This window comes from Pan troglodytes, chromosome 1 (genome assembly GCF_028858775.2).
Source record: "Pan troglodytes isolate AG18354 chromosome 1, NHGRI_mPanTro3-v2.0_pri, whole genome shotgun sequence".
Taxonomy (NCBI): domain Eukaryota; kingdom Metazoa; phylum Chordata; class Mammalia; order Primates; family Hominidae; genus Pan; species Pan troglodytes.
In genome coordinates, this window is record NC_072398.2 from 929359 (window position 1) to 948078 (window position 18720).

Genomic DNA, 18720 nt, shown 5'->3' on the forward strand with positions numbered 1-18720 from the left:
CCCCCTTGTCAGGATCAGCTGCTCTGTTCAGAGCCCGCAGGCAGGAAAGGTTAAGTCTGCTGAAGCTGCACCCACAGCCGCCCCTCTCCCCCAGGGCTCTGTTCCAGGGAGATGAGAGGTCTGTCTGTCAGCCCCTGACTGGAGGGCCTGGATCTCCTGCAGAGATGCCCTGCCCGGTCAGGAGAAATCTAGAGAGGCAGTCTGTCCACAGCCGCTTGGCTGCTCTGTGGTGAATTCCGTTCAGTCCAGAACTCCCACTCTTCTTAGCACTGTCAAGAGAAAACCGCCTACTAAAGCCACAGTAGTGGCGGTCGCCCCTCCCTCCACCAAACTATCAAACACGCAGACTCCAGACTGCGGTCCTGGCAGTGAGAATTTCAAGCCAGTGGTTATTACCTTTCTGGGCTCTGTGGGAGTAGGATTCGCTGAGCAAGACCAACTGGCTCCCTGGCTTCAGCCCCCTTTCCAGGGAGCGGACAGTTCTCCTGTCTCACTGAAGTTCCAGGCACCACTGGAGCATGAAAAAAACTCCTGCAGCTCTGTGCCAGCCGAACAGCCACCCAGTTTTGTGCCTAAAACCCAGGGAGCTGGTGTTGTCAGCTCACAAGGGAGAATCCTGATCTGTGGATTGCAAAAATCCGTGGGAAAAGTGTAGTACCCTGGGCAGGTAGCACAGTCCCTCACTGCTTCCCTTGGCTGGGAGAGGGAGGTGCACTAGGTCTATGCCTTACCCGGGCAAAGCAATGTCCCATCCTGCTTCTGCTCACTCTCTGTGGGTCACACCCACTCCCTAGCCATTCCCAGTGAGATGAACTGGGTACCTCTGTTGGAAACGCAGAAATCACTAACCTTCTGCATTGGCCTTGCCGGGGGCTGCACACCAGAGCTGTTTCTGCTCAGTCATCTTGGTCCCTCCTACAATGTATTAACGTTTATTCCAAAGTGAGTTTCAAGAGGCTCAATAAAATTTTGAGTTTATACCTTGGGAAAAAAAAGACTTGTTGGCTACCTGGCTGCATACCACAAAATTTATGATACTGAATAAAAACAAACTTCAATGTCCTGACTAGAATTAAGATGGTGGATAGGAGACAGGACTAGCTTGCAGCTTCCACTCAGATGGACAGTGTAGTGTGTGGAAACTCACAATGTGGATTTTTGCTCCAAGAACTACTGCAGGAACATACCAGGAAAGCTGAGAGAATCCACAGATCCTTTGAAGGAACTGGATCACCACTGCAGGCTCCCTGAGACAATGAAAACCTGTCAGTCCATTTGCTTTCTCAACAGAGAGGCTCATGGTCTGGGGCAAATTCTCAGCCCTGGTCACCAGCTGCCTGGAAATAGACTTGGTGCTGTTGTGGGGGCACGGCGGGAGTACGACTGGCCTTTAGGACTGCCTTCTGCATGGGAGCTGGGTGAGGCCCGTGATTGCTGGCTTTCTCTCACTTCCCTGGTGACCTGTGGGTTGCAGCAGAGGCAGCCATAATCTCCCTGGGAATATAATTCCATTGGACTGGAAACTGCATGCCCATTTCCCCCACAGCAGCAGCAGCAGCAAGCCCCACCCAAGAAAAGGCTGAGCTCAGACACAGCAATCCCTGCCCTGACCAGGTGGTCTTTCTGTACCCACCTTGGTAGCTGAAGACAAAGGTCATAATCTCTTGTTACCTCTATGGCCTCACCCATCACCTGAGAAACCTGAATACTTGACCAGGTGATCTTAGGGCAAGTTTGCATCATCCCTACAGCCACTGCTGATGCACTCTGGAAAGCACCACCTCCTGGCTGGAGGCCAAGCAACACAAAACCAGCACAATAAACAAAAACACAACTGAAGACTTTTACAGAGTCCACTTCACTCCCCCGCTACCTCCACTGGAGCAGGTGCTGGTATCCATGGCTGCAAAACCCGAAGACAGATCACATCACATGACTCTTTGCAGACACTGCCCAGTACTAGCCCAGAGCTTGGTGGTTCCACGGCATGGCTAGAAACAGAACAGCAAAAACAACCACTACAGTTTGGATGTCAGGAAGCCCCATTCCTAGGGGAGCGGGGAGAACACCACGTCAAGGGAGCACCCAGTGGGTTAAAGAAATCTGAACAGCAGTCCTTAAACCCCAGATCTTCTTTTAGACATAGTTTACCAAAATGAGAAGGGACCAGGAAAACAATTCTGGTAATGTGACAAAACAAGGTTCATTATTACCCCCAGAAGATCACAGCAGCTCACCACAAATGGATCCAAACCAAGATAAAATCTCTGAATTGCCAGAAAAAAATCAGAAGGTTGATTATTAAGCTAATCAAGGAGGAAACAGATAAAGGTGAAGACCAACTTAAAGAAATAAAAAACATAATACAGAATATGAATCTGAAAGGAAAATTCTTCAGTGAAATAGATAGCATAAACAATGTCATAACTTCTGGAAATCAAGGAAGCACTGAAAGAAATGCAAAATGCACTGGTAAGTCTGACAAATAGAATTTAACAATCAGAAGAAAGAACGCAGAGATTGAAGACAAGGTTTTCAAATCAACCCAATCCATCCAAGGCAAAGAAAAAATAATTTTAAGTAATGAACAAAGCCTCCAAGAAGTTTGGGACTATGTTAAACATCCTAACATAAGAATAATTGGTGTTCCCTGGTGTTCCAGGGAAGAAGAGAAGTCTAAGAGTTTGGAAAATATATTCGAGGGAATAATTAAAGAAGACTTCCCTGGCCTTGCTAGAGCCCTAGACATCCAAATGAGAGCAGCACAAACATCACCCAGGAAATTCATTGCAAAAAGATCATTGCACATAGCCAACATGTTAACTGAAGTCAAGATGAACGAAAAAATTGTAAAAGCTGTGAGACAAAAGCATCAGGTAACCTATGAAGAAAATCCTACCAGATTAACAGCAGATTTCTCAGCAGAAACCCTACAAGCTAGAAGGGACTGGGGTCCTGTTTTCAGCCTCTTTAAACAAAACAGTTATCAGCAAATAATTCTGTATTCAGTGAAACTAAGACTCACAAATGAAGGAAAGGCACAGTCTTTTCTAGGCAAAGAAAAGCTGAGAGAATTCACCACTACCAAGCCAGCACTACAAGAACTGCTAAAAGGAGTTCTAAACCTTGAAACAAATTCTTGGAATACACCAAAATAGAACTTCCTTAAAGCATAAATATCACAGGACCTATATAACAATAACAGAATGAAAATAAACAAAGGTATTCAGGCAACAAATAGCACAATGTATAGAATAGTACCTCATATCTCAATCCTAACATTAATGTATTGGCCTAAATGTTCCATATAAAAGATACAGAGTGGCAGAATAGATAGGAATTCGACAAACAAGTTTCTGCATCCTCAGGAGACTCAATTAACATTTAAGGACTCACATAAACTTAAGATAAAGGGGTGGAAGAAGATATTCCATGTAAATGGACACCAAAAGCAAGCAGTAATAGCTATTCTTATATCAGAAAAAGCAAAACCTTCAGGTATCAGCAGTTACAAAAGGCAAAGAGGAACATTATATAATGATAAATGGATTAGTGCAAGAGGACTATACCAAATCACAAATATATATGCACCTAACTGTGGAAATCCAAATTAATAAAACAATTACTACTAGACCTAAGAAATCAGATAGTCAACAACACAGAATTACTTTGGGACTTTAATACTCAACAGAGAACACTAGACATGTCATCAAAATAGAAAGTTGACTAAGAAACAATGAACTCAAACTATACACCACAACAAAAGGACCCAGATATTTACAGAATATTCTACCCAACAACTGCAGAATGTACATTTTATTCATCAGCATATGAAATATTCTCTAAGATAGACCATATGATAGGCCACAAAACAAGCCTCAGTAAAACTGAGGAAATTGAAATTTTATGAAGTACTCTCTTGGACCGCAGTGGAACAAAATTGAAAATCAACTTCCAAGTGAACTCTAAAAACCATGCAAATACATGGAAATTAAATAATCTGCTCCTGAAAGATCATTGGCTCAACGTTGAAACGAGGATGGAAATTTAAAAATTATTTAAACTGAATGATAATAGTTAACACAACCTATCAAAACCTCTGGGACACAGCAAAAGCAGTGCTAAGAGGAAAGTTCATACCAGTAAATGCCTACATCAAAAAGTCTGAAAGAGCTCAAATAGACAATCTAAGGTCATACCTCACTGAACTGGAGAAACAAAAACAATCCAAACCCACACCCAGAAGAAGAAAAGAAATAAGAAACATCAGAGCAGAACTAAACGAAATTGAAACCAAAATCAATGCAATGGTAAGTGAGACAAAAAGCTGGTTCTTTGAAAAGATAAATAACATTCATAGGCAATTAGCAAGATTAACGAAGAAAAGAAGAGAGAGGATCCAAATAAGCTCAATTAGAAATGAAACAGGCGGTATTACAATCGGTACCCCAGAAACACAAAAGATTATTCAAGGCTACTGTGAACACCTTTCTGCACATAAACTAAAAAACCTAGAGGAGATGGATACATTTCTGGAAATATATAAACCTCCAAGATTAAACAAGGAAGATATAGAATCTGTGAACAGACCAATAACAAGCAGAGAGACTGAAATGATAATTTAAAAATAAAAAAAGAAAAAGGCCAACAAAATAAAGTCCAAGACCAGAGAGATTCACAGCTGAATTTTATCAGACATTCAAAGAAGAATTAGTACCAATCCTACTAACATAATTCCAAAAGATAAAGAGGGAATCTTCCCTAAATCATTCTCTGAAGCCACTATCACCATAATACCAAAATCAGGGAAGGAAACAACAAAAAAGGAAAACTGCAGACCATTATTCCTGATGAACATACATGCAAAACTCCTCAACAAAATACTAGCAAACTGAATCCAACAGCATATCAAAAAGATAATCCACGATGATCAAGTGGGTTTCATACCGGGAATGCAGGAATGGTTTAACATATGTATGTCAATACATGTGATAAACCACATAAACAGAATTAAAAACAAAAATTACATTATCATATCAATAGACACAAAAAGCATTTGACAAAATCCAGCATCCCTTTACGATTAAAATCCTCAGCAAAATCGGCATAGAAGGGAATTATCATAATATAATCAAAACCATCTATGACAAACCTACAGCCAACATTAAGCTGAATGGGCAAAAGTTGAAAGCATTTCTCCTGAGAACTGGAATAAGACAAGGATATCCACTGTCACCACTCCTATTCAAGATAGTACTGGAAGTCCTAGCTAGAGCAGTAAGACAAGAGAAATAAGTAAAGGGCATCCAAATTGGTAAAGAGGAGGTAAAACTCAGTATTTACTGATGATATAAGTATATACTTAGAAAACCCTTAAGACTCATTCAAAAAGCTCCTAGAACTGGTAAATGAATTCAGCAAAGTTTCAGGACACAAAATTAATGCACACAAATCAGTGGCTTTGCTATACACTAACAGTGACCAAGCAGAGAATCAAATCAAGAATTCAATCCCTATTATAATAACTGCAAAAAGCCAAAACCAAAAACATAGGAATATACTTATCCAAGGAGGTAAAAGACCTCTACAAGGAAAACTATAAAAAACTGCAGGAAAATATCATTGACAACATAAAAACTGGAAATACATCCCATGCTCATGGATGGGTAGAATCAATAGTGGAAAATGACCATACTGCCAAAAGCAATCTACAAATTCCATGAGATTCCCATCAAAATGCCACCATCATTGTTCAGAGAACTAGAAGAAACAATTCTAAAATTCATATAGAACCAAAAAAAAAAGCCTACATAGCCAAAGCAAGACTAAGCAAAAAGAGCAAATCTGAAGGCATCACATGACCCAATTTCAGACTATATTCTAAAGCCACAGTCACCAAACAACATGGTACTGGTATAAAAATAGGCACATAGACCAATGGAACAGAAGAGAGAACCCAGAAATAAACCAAAATATTTGCATCCAACTGGTCTTCAACAAAGCAAACAAAAACATAAAGTAGGGAAAGGACAACCTATTCAACAGATGGTGCTGGGATAATTGGCAAGCCACATATAGGAGAATGAAACTGGATCTTCATCTCTCACCTTATAAAAAATCAACTCAGGATGGATCAAAGACTTACATCTAAGACCTGAAACCATAAAGATTCTAGAAGGTAAAATCAGAAAAACCCTTCTAGACATTGGCTTAGGCAAAGACTTCATGACCAAGAACCCAATAGCAAATGCAAAAAAGAAACAAACAAACAAAACAAAGATAAATAGAGAGGACTTAATTAAGCTAAAAAGCTTCTGTACAGCAAAAGAAATAATCCTCAGGGTTAACAGACAACCCACCGAGTGGAAGAAAATCTTCACAATCTATACACCTGACAAAAGAATAATATCCAGAATCTACAAAGAACTCAAACAAATCAGCAAGAAGAAAACAAACAATCCCATCAAAAAGTGGTCTAAGGGACATAAATAGACAATTTTCAAAAGAAGATATACAAATGGCCAACAAGCATATGGAAAAATGTTCAACATCACTAATTATCAAGGAAATGCAAATCAAAACCACAGTGCAATACCACCTCACTCCTGCAAGAATGACCATAATAAAAAAATCAAACAATAATAGATGTTGGCATGGATGCAGTGAAAAGGGAAAACTTTTACACTCTTGGTGGGAATGTAAACCAGTACAACCACTATGGCCAACAATGTGAAGATTCCTTAAAGAACTAAAAGTAGATTTACCATTTGATCCAGTAATACCACTACTAGGTATACACTCAGAAGTAAAGAAGTCATTAAATGAAAAAGATATTTATACTTGCAGGTTTTTAGGAGCACAATTTGCAATTGCAAAAATGTGGAACCTGCCTAAATGCCCATCAATCAAGGAGTGGATATAGAAAATGTGAGATATATATAAATTACCACGGAATATAACTCAGCCATAAAAAGGAATGAATTAATAGGATTCGCAGCAACCTGGTTGGAATTGGAGACTATTATTCAAAGTGAAATAACTCAGGAATGGAAAACCAAACATCACATGTTTTCACTCATATGTGCAAGCTAAGCTACAAGACACCAAGGCATAAAAATGAGACCATAAACTTTGGGGACTTCATGGAAACGGTGGGGGGGTGGCAAGGGATAAAAGACCACACATTGGATAAAGTGAACACTGCTTGGGTGATGGATGCACCAAAATCTCAGAAATCGCCACTAAAGAACTTATTAATGAAACCAAACACTGCCTGTTCCCCAAAAAGATATTGAAACTAAAAAGTAATTTAAAGAAATACTTTAATGTCCTTATTGAAAATGACTTATATTGTAGTCATAACTGAATATACAAAAATAAATATATAAAATGGTTTACCTGAAATAAATTGTATAGGTGCCCATAAATATGTTAGGCAATGTACATAATCAATGCTAGTATTTTGACATCATAGAAAAAGATGGATATTAGAAAGAAGAATTTAGCAAACAGCAAAACATAAAGTTTATGAGGTAACTCACTCTCCAGACTTGCCCTTTCCTAAGATCTTCATGAATGCTCTAGTCACCTCCTTGTTGCGGAGGCTGTAGATGAGGGGATTCAGCATGGGAGTGAGGATGGTGTAGAATACAGACACCATCTTGTCCTGCATAGCGGAGTGATCAGATGTGGGCCGTATGTACATGAACAAAGCTGCTCCATAGTACATTCCCACCACCATGAGGTGAGAGGAACAGGTCGTGAAAGCTTTGCGACGACCCTCTCCAGATCCCATGTGAATGACAGCCAGAATAACTCGAGCATAGGAAGCAATGATGATTGCAACAGGGAAAACAAGCATTACTATACAGCAGATGAAAATAACCTCTTCAAGTATTGATGTGTCATTGCATGAGAGGATTAGTAGGGAAGGGAATTCACAGAAGAAGTGGGCTATTTCCCGAGACCCACAATAGGAGAAGGAAAATGTGGCTACAGCATCGATGATTCCATCTGTAGAGCCCAGGATCCAGGAGAAGGTAGCCATAAGTCCACAAATTTTAGGACTCATGAGATTGGTGTATCTTAGAGGGTGGCAAATAGCAATATAGCGGTCATAAGCCATAACAGCCAAAAGAAAACATTCAGAGCCAGACAGTGATATATAGAAGAAAATTTGTGTGACACAACCAGCCATAGAAATGGACTTGCTGCCAGACAGGTAGTTGAAGGCCATCTTGGGTACGGTGGTGCAGATGAGCATGAGGTCCATGAGGGACAGTTGGCTGAGGAGGAAGTACATGGGGGTGTGGAGCTGGGTGTCCAGGTAGATGAGGAGAACCATGACAGAGTTTCCCATGAAGGCCACTAAAAAGATGCCCAGGACCAGAAAGAAGAGGAAGGTGTGTGGTGGGCTGTGATTGAAGATTCCCAGGAGGATGAAGTCAGAGTTGAAGGTCTGATTCTCCCATGCCATGATGAATGTGCTTTTTACCTAGTACCACAAAACCATCTTATTAATTTGGTAAACATTTACCCAGTGTCTTATAAATCGTGTGATTTTGGTAAATTCTGTAGTTGGGTGATCAATACAGCATGAATAGAAGTAGGAAACTAAAAGGTCAAGAAGTATAGAATCTGAACGAAATATGTTCTTTCAATACAGCCTCACTTATAAAATTATGGAGCTTGTTCTAAGATTTATTCTGGGCATCCTTTTTCAATTGAAAAATTAGAATAAAAATATCTAATAAATGATTGATGGAGTTTTCCAAAAAGAATATGTCTCCAAAGCAAACAGATAGTTCCTAAACATGAGAAGTATTTCAGAGGCAAATTGATAGGCTAATTCAGCTTCAGTCAACATGTGACCAACACAATACTACAAATGTAGAATAAATGTATGCTTCGCTCTCATAATAATAGGCATTTTTACACCAGTGTTAACAAAATCTGTATGTTTGCTTATTACTTTACAGTTTAGAATATTTGATCTACACTTTATAGTAAGCTTTGTTGTATATGGTAAGTGGATACACTGGAAAGATTTTCAATTATGCATATCTAAAACCTAGGCCCTTTTTCTCTAGCCCAGTGTTATGGATTGAATTATATTTCTTCCCAAAAAGATACTCAGCATGTGAGCTTGTTTGGAAATACGTAAAGATGGTAATTAGTTAATGTGAGGTAATATTGGAGCAGAGTGGGTCTCTCTAATGCAATATGACTCATGTTCTGATAACACAGTGGCCATGTGAAGACCGAGACACTGGGAATACCATGTGATAGGGGAGGCAGCAACTGGAGTGATGCATCTACAAACCAAGAAATGCCAAGAACTGTTAGTTATCACAAGAACCTAGGAGAGAGGAATGGGACAGATTCGTCCTCTTAGAGCCCTCAGAAATAACCAACACTGCTGACATCTTGATTTCAGATTTCTTGCCTCCAGAACTGTGAGGTAAATTTATGTTGTTTCAAGATAATCAGTTTGAGATACTCTGTATTGGCATTCTTAGGAAACTAATACACACACTATCTCCTCTAGAAAATAAGTACATACAAAAACAGAAATTCAGAAAAGCATGAGATCCATCCTTTCAAACAACACTTGTGAAGTCTGGCTATATGTTGACCACTGTGGCTACCACAGTAATTAGAACAAAGAAAGCCCTTGTTCATACAGGTCATAGTGAGTGCGATCAGATGATGACTATAAACCACTTTATATCACAAAAGGATAAATGTTTTGGAGAAAAGTAAGTCAAAGATGGGTGTTAGAATTGCATGAGCATGTTCATCTTTGAACAGAGTAGTCAAGGGAAACCTCACACATCTCGTGGCATTTGACAAAGACTCTGAGGAGGTGAGAAAGAGACCAGATCACAGGAAAGGGTTGTACATCTATGCATTCCACAAAATGAAATGCAATAATTAGAATATACATAGAGAAAATAGAAATGTATAGAAGATTTTGGGAATAAAAACATGGTTTTCTAATTTAAGGTATGTTGCTTGTATGTTGTGGCATTTAGTTTTTATTGTATGAGATAATTATAAATGTATGAGCAAAGCCAATGTATGAAGGGAGATTATTATGGGCAATAAAAAACGAGGTCATAAACAGAAAGATATGCCTAGTGAGTAGGTTCATTAGACAGAAATGTGCTTTTTTAATTTATTCACGCATCACATTTTTATGAAGAGACTAAAAACAACAATGAAAGCTGAATAAACCAGGAGCAACAAGAGAGTTAGAAGAAATCTGCAGAGGTGATGGAATCTGGAATTTGTCCTCATGGGGTGAAATACAATTTTTTAAATAGGTGGGTAGTAAAGTATACCTCTTTGAGTTTTATTTATTTATATAAATTGTGAATAATATTATGAATATGAAAGAAAAAACCTCTCAAAAGCAGTTTTAAATTTTCATTCAAGAACAGCTATTATGTGGAAATACTAACCTACCAAAAAATGCCTCTTCAGTGCTGGGAAGATAGAGAAGGAACCTCCTTATGTGACACTCATGAGATAGAATAGCAATCTCTAAAAGAAAAACAAATCATTTTTGTCAATCAGCCTGAAGAGAGAAACAGGTCTCAACTTCCATTCTGGTTTTTAAAAAATGGTTATCAAGAAGTTGGATAAACCTGTTTGGTAGCTCAGATCCAGGTCAAGTCAACGTCTTGATAAGCAGAAATGGGCATCTCTGGGATCTTTTGTGTTCAGGGTTTCCTACCCTAAGTTTCCCTTGTTATGTTGTCCTCAAAGGAGGTAGTCTGTTAAGGTCAATCAGGGGAAAAAACTTTGTATTGCCTCAATAATTTCCAGTGCTTATGAGCTGAATTTACTGCAAGAAAATAATTCATATCAACTTCCTTTATGGAATGACCTATTTTGACCATCGTACCATAGCTTTCCCAGTTATCTTGATCTTGTCAACTGTTGTAAGACACTAATAAATCCAAACAAAATTGTATTACCTTAAATTTCCACCATAATTTTTCCTTAGGTCAGTCTGCAGTATTACTCCAAGAAGGAAGCTATCTGGTCTAGTTAGCTTATACCTATATATCTTTTTAAGTTGGCAAAGTGTTCTTTACATTTGAGAACCATTCCTTCCCAGTCACTAAATGGATGTAAAATGTTGAGTAATTCTACTCTATCTTTTAGACATTTCTACGACATATGTTTTAAACTCTACTGAATGATGAAGCATTAAAACAAAATTGAATAACAAATGTAAATCTACATAACCCTCTGAATTTTCTCAGTTACATTAGTTTAGGATGAACTTATACAAACACACTCTTATTTGTCTTGTATTTTGTCACCTCCTTTCATTGCCTCAAATTTCCCTTCATATCCAGTTACTAAAACTATCTTCATTGACAATTGTCTTCATTGAGTTTGTCCTGTCACAGAGAATGTGTCAAGCTATATCACAAATTTATAACAAACAGTGATAATATTGAAAATATTGAGCACCTCTACCTTCTATGTTAAGATCTGTATGAACATTTATTCAGTAAAATCCTATAAAGAAAAATAATGTTGTTTCTCATGAAAATTAGATATTTCTTCTAAGATACATGTGACAGATTGTACTTATCTTTGGGCACTAGGAATGTGAGACCCAATCCTGAAGCTCAGTGTAAGTTATTCAGGATATAAACAATCTGAAAATGCAGTGAAGGTAAAATTGGGTTTCCAAGAGGTATGTGTATATATTCCTATAAAAATGGATCTGTGATGAAATATTTCTGCAACTCCAAGTTTATAGGACTATTCATTGCCAAACAAAGAACATTCTGAGTTTCAGCACTGTAGTAGGAGGAATATAAAAAGCAGCTTTGTCAAAATGGATCTGAAATTATGACATCTTGTTTTTTATTTTTTTTCAGAATACCTTTGACATCTCAAAAGTATTCACATAATGACGTACAACATTTTGAATTCGGATTAGACATTGCCTGACAAGTATTTTTTTTCCTTAATTGTAATTTTATGCTTCTATTTTTATTTATTTTGTTGAATTCACACTGTTTCTTTTGTAATCAACTCCATCATTTTGTAAAAAGATGGTGCATACATTTAGATTTTTCAAATGTCTTTTTATATATTAACCTTATCACGTCTGGAAGAGGTGTCATCAGATTTCATGACAGTGTGGTGCTGTGCACATGCCGGAGCAATAGTAACACAGAAACCATGAAAATCATGGTCGGAAATTGAGAAGTCACTGAGTGAGATGATGGAAAAGAGACATCGAGTGAACAAAATTTGATGAAAAAATGTAAAGCATTATGTGAAATAATGTCAGACAGCATGTGTAATCCACTGTGTAATCCACTGAGGTTGCTAAAATGACTTTACCCTTTTGTAACAGGAATAATCAGGAAACAAAAAAAACACATCTCTCGTATTTGCAAAAATGAGCATAGCAACATGACTTGTAATATAAAAAGGCAACCTGCATGTGCACTGACAATGGAATTTATAACCATAACTACAAGAAGTAGCATTGGTGAGTCTCACCAATAGAATGCTGAATGAACAAAGTAGATCACAGGGAACACCCTCATGAGTCCTATTATGAGAAACCTAAACATACATGTAAAAATTATATATAAAGCACAGCAATACTGGTATAATGATTACTACAAAATGGACCTGAAAGGTCACATGATCAGAGAGAGTTAAATTGTTTTTCAAAAGCACTGGTAAATATTTTAAAACATTTTACAAAATATAGATGTAACATATTTGTTGTAAATAAACATTTTTATACACTTGAAGTTTAATAAAATATTTAAATAATATGTGTAAATGCTTTAGAAGAGCACATGACAAATGTAAAGCAATCATTAAACTGGTTGAGGATTCCTTATCTGAAATGCTTGGGACCAGATGTATTGCAGATTTAAGGCTTTTTTCAGACTTTGGAATATCTGCATGTAGATAATGATATATCCTGGGAATGGAACCCAAGTGTGGAGACAGCATTCATTTATGTTCATTGTATACCATATACACATAGCCTGAAGGTAATTTTATGCAGTATTTTAAAATAATTTTGTATATGGGAGAAAGTTTGTGTACATTGAAACATTAGAAAGCAAAAATGTCACAATCTCATGTCAGCAGTCAAAAGATTCAGGTTTTGGAGTATTTTGGATATTAGATTTTTGGTTTAGGGATTCTCATCCTGCATGAGCTACAATTATTGAAACAAAAGAGAATGTGGTAAAAATGTTCAAATCATTTGGTTATATCCTGTTCTCATCTGCTCTTTTCTCTTCTGACACCTATTCACTATCAATTTATTTCTCAAATCTGGGATTCCAGGATATAAAAAACAAAAATAATGGATTTTATCCAATCTTTCACATTGGTAAGCGGGGGCAGGTAACCACTCCTTCTGCCTAAAGCGATACCACATTTCTCAAAGTAATATTGTACAGATAAAGTAGAATAATGTTTATAAAATTCATAGCACAAAAAATGACTAAAGAAATGAAATCAATCATCACCATGTTCGGCAGAAATTTTGATGCTAGCTTCCACACAGTCTTGCTTGGGCTTAGTTAACTTACCTCTTAGTACTGATATGAATAGTGTGTATTTTCAATGTGATTTTAGGTTCCTGGAAAGGCAAAAATCTATAAGTATCTTACATGTTTTTATGTTTCCATCATCAGAGAAAGCATAGTTGGAATCTTTATTGCTATTGACAGATGAATAAAAAGACAGAAGCTTAAATTTTTACCTGTGGGGAATCCATTCCCTTGTCTTTAATTATCAAAGTTTGTATTACCTTCTATCTCCTCTCCTAGGACATGAAGCAGAATTAGCCTCTTTTCTTGAAAATACTACTTTTCTTTTCTTGAAAATACTACATAACAAGATAATTATGCCTCCTTCCTTGTAGATGAGTGTGAACTTTCTGAAACTTCTCGCTGTCTCTCGCATGATGAGGAAAAAAACACCAGTGCTTTCTGTGTAACTGGCACTGTGGTTTAAAAAAAATTTGTAAACTCGCCTAACACCTACAACCATTGTGTATGTCAGATGCCCTTATTAGACACATGTAGATATTATTATATATTATCTTTAATTTTATAATCTCTTATTTTTTTTACATGATGAAACTAAGTGCAGAAGCTTAAGAAAATTGCCTGATGTTGCAGAGCTAGAGAATGGCAGTCGTCTTCACTCTTCCTTCTGCTCGATCATAAAAGCAAGATATGCTTGGGTGGAATTGGCATTTTTAACATCTTGATGTTTTCTATATAATTTTGTAGAGAACATCAATAGAGATTCTATTTGTTTGTTCTTTAATATGTTTTCCATCCCTTAAAACTACGGAATATATTTTCTGCAAAGGATATTATTATAAAATACAAATGTTCATGGGTATTTTATATTTTCTTGCTCTAGTGTGTGGAATATTGTTTCTATTACTTTTTTTTTTTTTTTTTTGAGACGGAGTCTAGCTGTATCACCCAGGCTGGAGTGCAGTGGCATGATCCGGGCTCACTGCAACCTCTGCCTCCGGGGTTCAAGCAATTCTCCTGCCTCAGTCTCCCAAGTAGTTGGGACTACAGGCACACGTGACCACGCCTGGCTAATTTTTTGTATTTTAGTAGAGATGGGATTTCACCATGTTGCCCAGGCTGGTCTTGAACTCCTGAGCTTAGGCAATCCGCCCACCTCGGCCTCGCAAAGTGCTGGGATTACAGGCATGAGCCACCAATCCCAGCCTCTATTACTTCTTCTATTTCGTTTGTTAATATTTAGAAATCTATTAATTGTTGCTTGTAGACCTTGAATCTAAGAATGCTAACTTTTATTTTTGTATTCCTTATTGCAGGGAAAAATATTACATACAATAGATGAAACAAGCCTATATCTCTTTCCAATTTTATCTATTTTTTCTTACATCATTTGATTAATATATACATATATACTTAAAATGTTGAAGAACAATATTCTTGAGTACCTGAAGTCTTTAGCAATATAGTTCACCATTACTCATAGTGTTAGTCTGAGGTTTGGTAGATATATTCACCACGTTAGCAAAATCTCATTTTATTTCTTTTACCAATGCTTTGTTCAATGAATGTTCACTGAATTGTATTAAATGATGTCCTGCTTTTACTGAGTTAATTGTATTGTTTTCCTTAAATTGTTCATAGCCTGAATTACAATGATAGTTATTTTGTATCTTCAGAAATATTTCAGTGGAAGATAACGTATAAGACAAATTAAACACCAATGTACCCATCCCCAACTTAAAATAAAATATTACAGGCCGCACACGGTGGCTCACACCTGCAATCCCAGCACTTTGGGAGACCAAGGCGGGCAGATCACTTGAGGCCAGGAGTTTGAGACCAGCCTGGCCAATATGGTGAAACCCCATCTCAACTGAAAATACAAAAATTAGTAGGGCATGGTGGCACAGTCCTTTAATCCCAGCTACTTGGGAGGCTAAAGGAGGAGAATTGCTTGAACTAGGAAGGTGGAGGTTGCAGTGAACTGAGATCACACCACTGCACTCTAGCCTAGGTGACAGAGCAAGACTCCATCTCAAAAATAAAATATAAAATATGTGAAAAAAATAAAATAGTAAATAAAACATTAGAGATTAATACAAGTCTGTGTGCACATACCCTGAATGTATGTCCTTTTTTCTGTGCCTCCAGAGATAACAAAAGCCTGTATTTTTTGTTAAATAGTCTCACTTCTTTTTTTATTTTTTGAAGCAAATGTTTTATTCTTTCAACTAAATTCCAGTAGTACAAAAGAGGTAAAACAATAATATGCTGGAAAAAATGCAGCAACAAACATTTGTTTAAAAGACTGATAAAATAAATAAAACTATTAAAAAGTCATAAACCCATTCTGAATGCCCAAGAACTCCTGGAATACATAAATGGCTTCCTCCTTCACTATTTCTGAAGAAGCACTGTAGGCTATTTGCTTCAGATTGCCCTGAGATTACATTCTAAATTATTAATAACTGGTTACAGCTTGGTTGTAGCATACAATTAAAATCACGCTAACTTCCTCTGCATTGTCATTCTAGTTTTATTACACAACTAGTGAAGGACATGTTCTAGAATACCCCCTTTAATTCTTTTCAAACATATTAAAATAAGGAGCCAAACTGTATGAATACAGGTAGCAAAGTCTACATTCAAGTGGTGCTGACATCCGGGAAATTTCCAAAACCAGTTGCTAGGGCCTAAGAGTGGGTGCCGTTGACAAGAGCGTGCAGAAACCTGTATTTACCGAGGGATCCTGGCATTGTGTCATGTCAAAATTGGGACCCTTTGCAATAAGTCAGCAAGGAATAAGGCAGCGGCAAATGCAGAATGTGTGAGTCATGAAACATAATAGCCAGCGCCAGAGCGTCACATTATTTCACCAAGCGTGAACTTCAGAAATGCATCATCCTGTTCTGCCAGTTTTGTGTTCGATTTCTTCATGCTCTTCTCGAATTTTCTCATCACATTTTTTCAGAAAACGTTCACAGACCTACTCATCCTGCCCTAGAGTACACAAGCCCTGTCTTTATTTAATGGTGAGGATGTTATAGATGAAGTCCTTTGAGGAGAAATGCTTGTGACTGTGCATCAGAGAAGTACAATGGATCTGTCGTTTGGAAACTGGATTCTGAAACGCCTTCTCTTCCGCATGCGTTTATTCTCTTCTGCACAGAATTTGCTCCGTGGTGAGCCTGGAGGAGACGTCTCTGGAGGAGGACAGTTCCATTCCCAGCTACTTCTGCGGAGCTGGTGGCTCGGAGGTGGGCGCAAAGGCTGAAGGTCGCACATCCTGTGCTTCTGGAGGAGGTGCTGAAACCGGAATCCGAATGCTTCCTTTCCAGCAGGGCTCCTCTCACCTTGGTGCAGTGCTGGTGTGAGAATGGGAAAAACAACTGGAGAGAGAGGCGAGGGAACGCAGGGACAGAGGGAGCCTAGCACCGGTCTCAGACGGAGCCTGGCGAGTCACGGGTGCTGGAGCGCCCTCCTGAGAACTGGAGCCCCCTGAGGACTGGAGCCACCTGAGGACTGGAGCCGCCTAAGGACTAAAGCCCCATGAGGACTGGAGCCGCCTGAAGACTGGAGCCCCCCTGAGGACTGGATACCCCTGAGGACTGGAGCACCCTGAGGACTGGAGCCCCCTGAGGACTGGAGCCGCCTGAAGACTGGAGCCCCCCTGAGGACTGGATACCCCTGAGGACTGAAGCGCCCTGAGGACTGGAGCCCCCTGAGGACTGGAGCCGCCTAAGGACTGAAGCCCCCTGAGGACTGGAGCCGCCTGAAGACTGGAGCCCCCCTGAGGACTGGATACCCCTGAGGACTGGAGCACCCTGAGGACTGAAGCCCCCTGAGGACTGGAGCCGCCTGAAGACTGGAGCCCCCCTGAGGACTGGATACCCCTGAGGATTGGAGCACCCTGAGGACTGGATACCCCTGAGGATTGGAGCACCCTGAGGACTGGATACCCCTGAGGATTGGAGCACCCTGAGGACTGGAGCCCCCTGAGGACTGGAGCCGCCTGAAGACTGGAGCCCCCCTGAGGACTGGATACCCTTGAAGACTGGAGCCCCCCTGAGGACTGGAGCCGCCTGAGGACTGGAGCCGCCTGAGGACTGAAGCCCCCTGAGGACTGGAGCCCCCTGAGGACTGGAGCCGCCTGAAGACTGGAGCACCCTGAGGACTGGATACCCCTGAGGACTGGAGCACCCTGAGGACTGGAGCCGCCTGAAGACTGGAGCCCCCTGAGGACTGGAGCCGCCCTGAGGACTGGAGCCCCCCGAGGACTGGAGCCCCCTGAGGACTGGAGCCGCCCTGAGGACTGGAACCCCCTGAGGACTGGAACCCCCTGAGGACTGTAGCCCCCTGAGGACTGGAGCACCCTGAGGACTGGAGCCGCCTGAAGACTGGAGCCCCCTGAGGACTGAAGCCGCCTGAAGACTGGAGCCCCCTGAGGACTGGAGCCCCCTGAGGACTGGAGCCGCCTGAGGACTGGAGACCCCTGAGGACTGGAGCCCCCTGAGGACTGGAGCCTCCTGAAGACTGGAGCCCCCTGAGGACTGGAGCCCCCTGAGGACTGGAGCCGCCCTGTGGACTGGAGCCCCCTGAGGACTGGAGCCCCCTGAGTACTGGAGCCGCCTGAGGACTCGAGCCCCCTGAGGACTGGAGCACCCTGAGTACTGGAGCCGCCTGAGGACTCGAGCCCCCTGAGGACTGGAGCACCCTGAGGACTGGAGCCCCCTGAGGACTGGAACGCCCCCCTGAGGACTGGAGCACCCCCCTGAGGACTGGAGTCCCCTGAGGACTGGAGCCGCCGCAATTGCGTCCACTTAAGGGACAGAGGCCAAGGCGGGCCCGGAGGCCTAGTCAGGAGGGGCAGCACGACACAGGGCTCTTTATGTCTTTAATGTCTGCATTTATTAGTAAAAAGTACGATTTTGTAAGCTATGCTCTTTCTTTCAGAAATCTCGGTGGACTTCTTCCATGTTGAAACATGTAGCCACATGTAGCTGTGCTTTTTTTCAGTTTTAATAAATTACAGCCTTCTATTTCTTCTCTTGTTTGAAAATTAAAAGCAATGTTATTTCTTGGGTTCATATTTTCCTTCAGATATATGCTCAAGTCTATCCAGAAAATAAATGAGAAGTGGAATTATGGTGAAAAAGAGTTTTCA

At 39.9% G+C, this 18720-nt stretch overlaps 1 protein-coding gene across 1 annotated transcript; it reads right to left on the reverse strand.

The window, feature by feature from the left end:
* Positions 1 to 7393: 7393 nt before the first annotated feature.
* On the reverse strand, positions 7394 to 14169 carry LOC469764 (olfactory receptor 2M2). The gene is made up of 2 exons (XM_001143528.5): positions 13596 to 14169; positions 7394 to 8494 (listed from the first exon to the last, which is right to left on the reverse strand). Exon 2 carries the CDS (start codon positions 8474 to 8476, stop codon positions 7538 to 7540), a length of 939 nt encoding a protein of 312 aa, XP_001143528.2. The 5' UTR covers positions 8477 to 8494; positions 13596 to 14169; the 3' UTR covers positions 7394 to 7537.
* Between the last annotated feature and the right edge of the window lie 4551 nt (positions 14170 to 18720).

Bases quoted from the DNA above. Each gene is read 5' to 3' on its own strand.
- LOC469764 (XM_001143528.5), bottom strand. From the start codon at position 8,476: ATGGCATGGGAGAATCAGACCTTCAACTCTGACTTCATCCTCCTGGGA.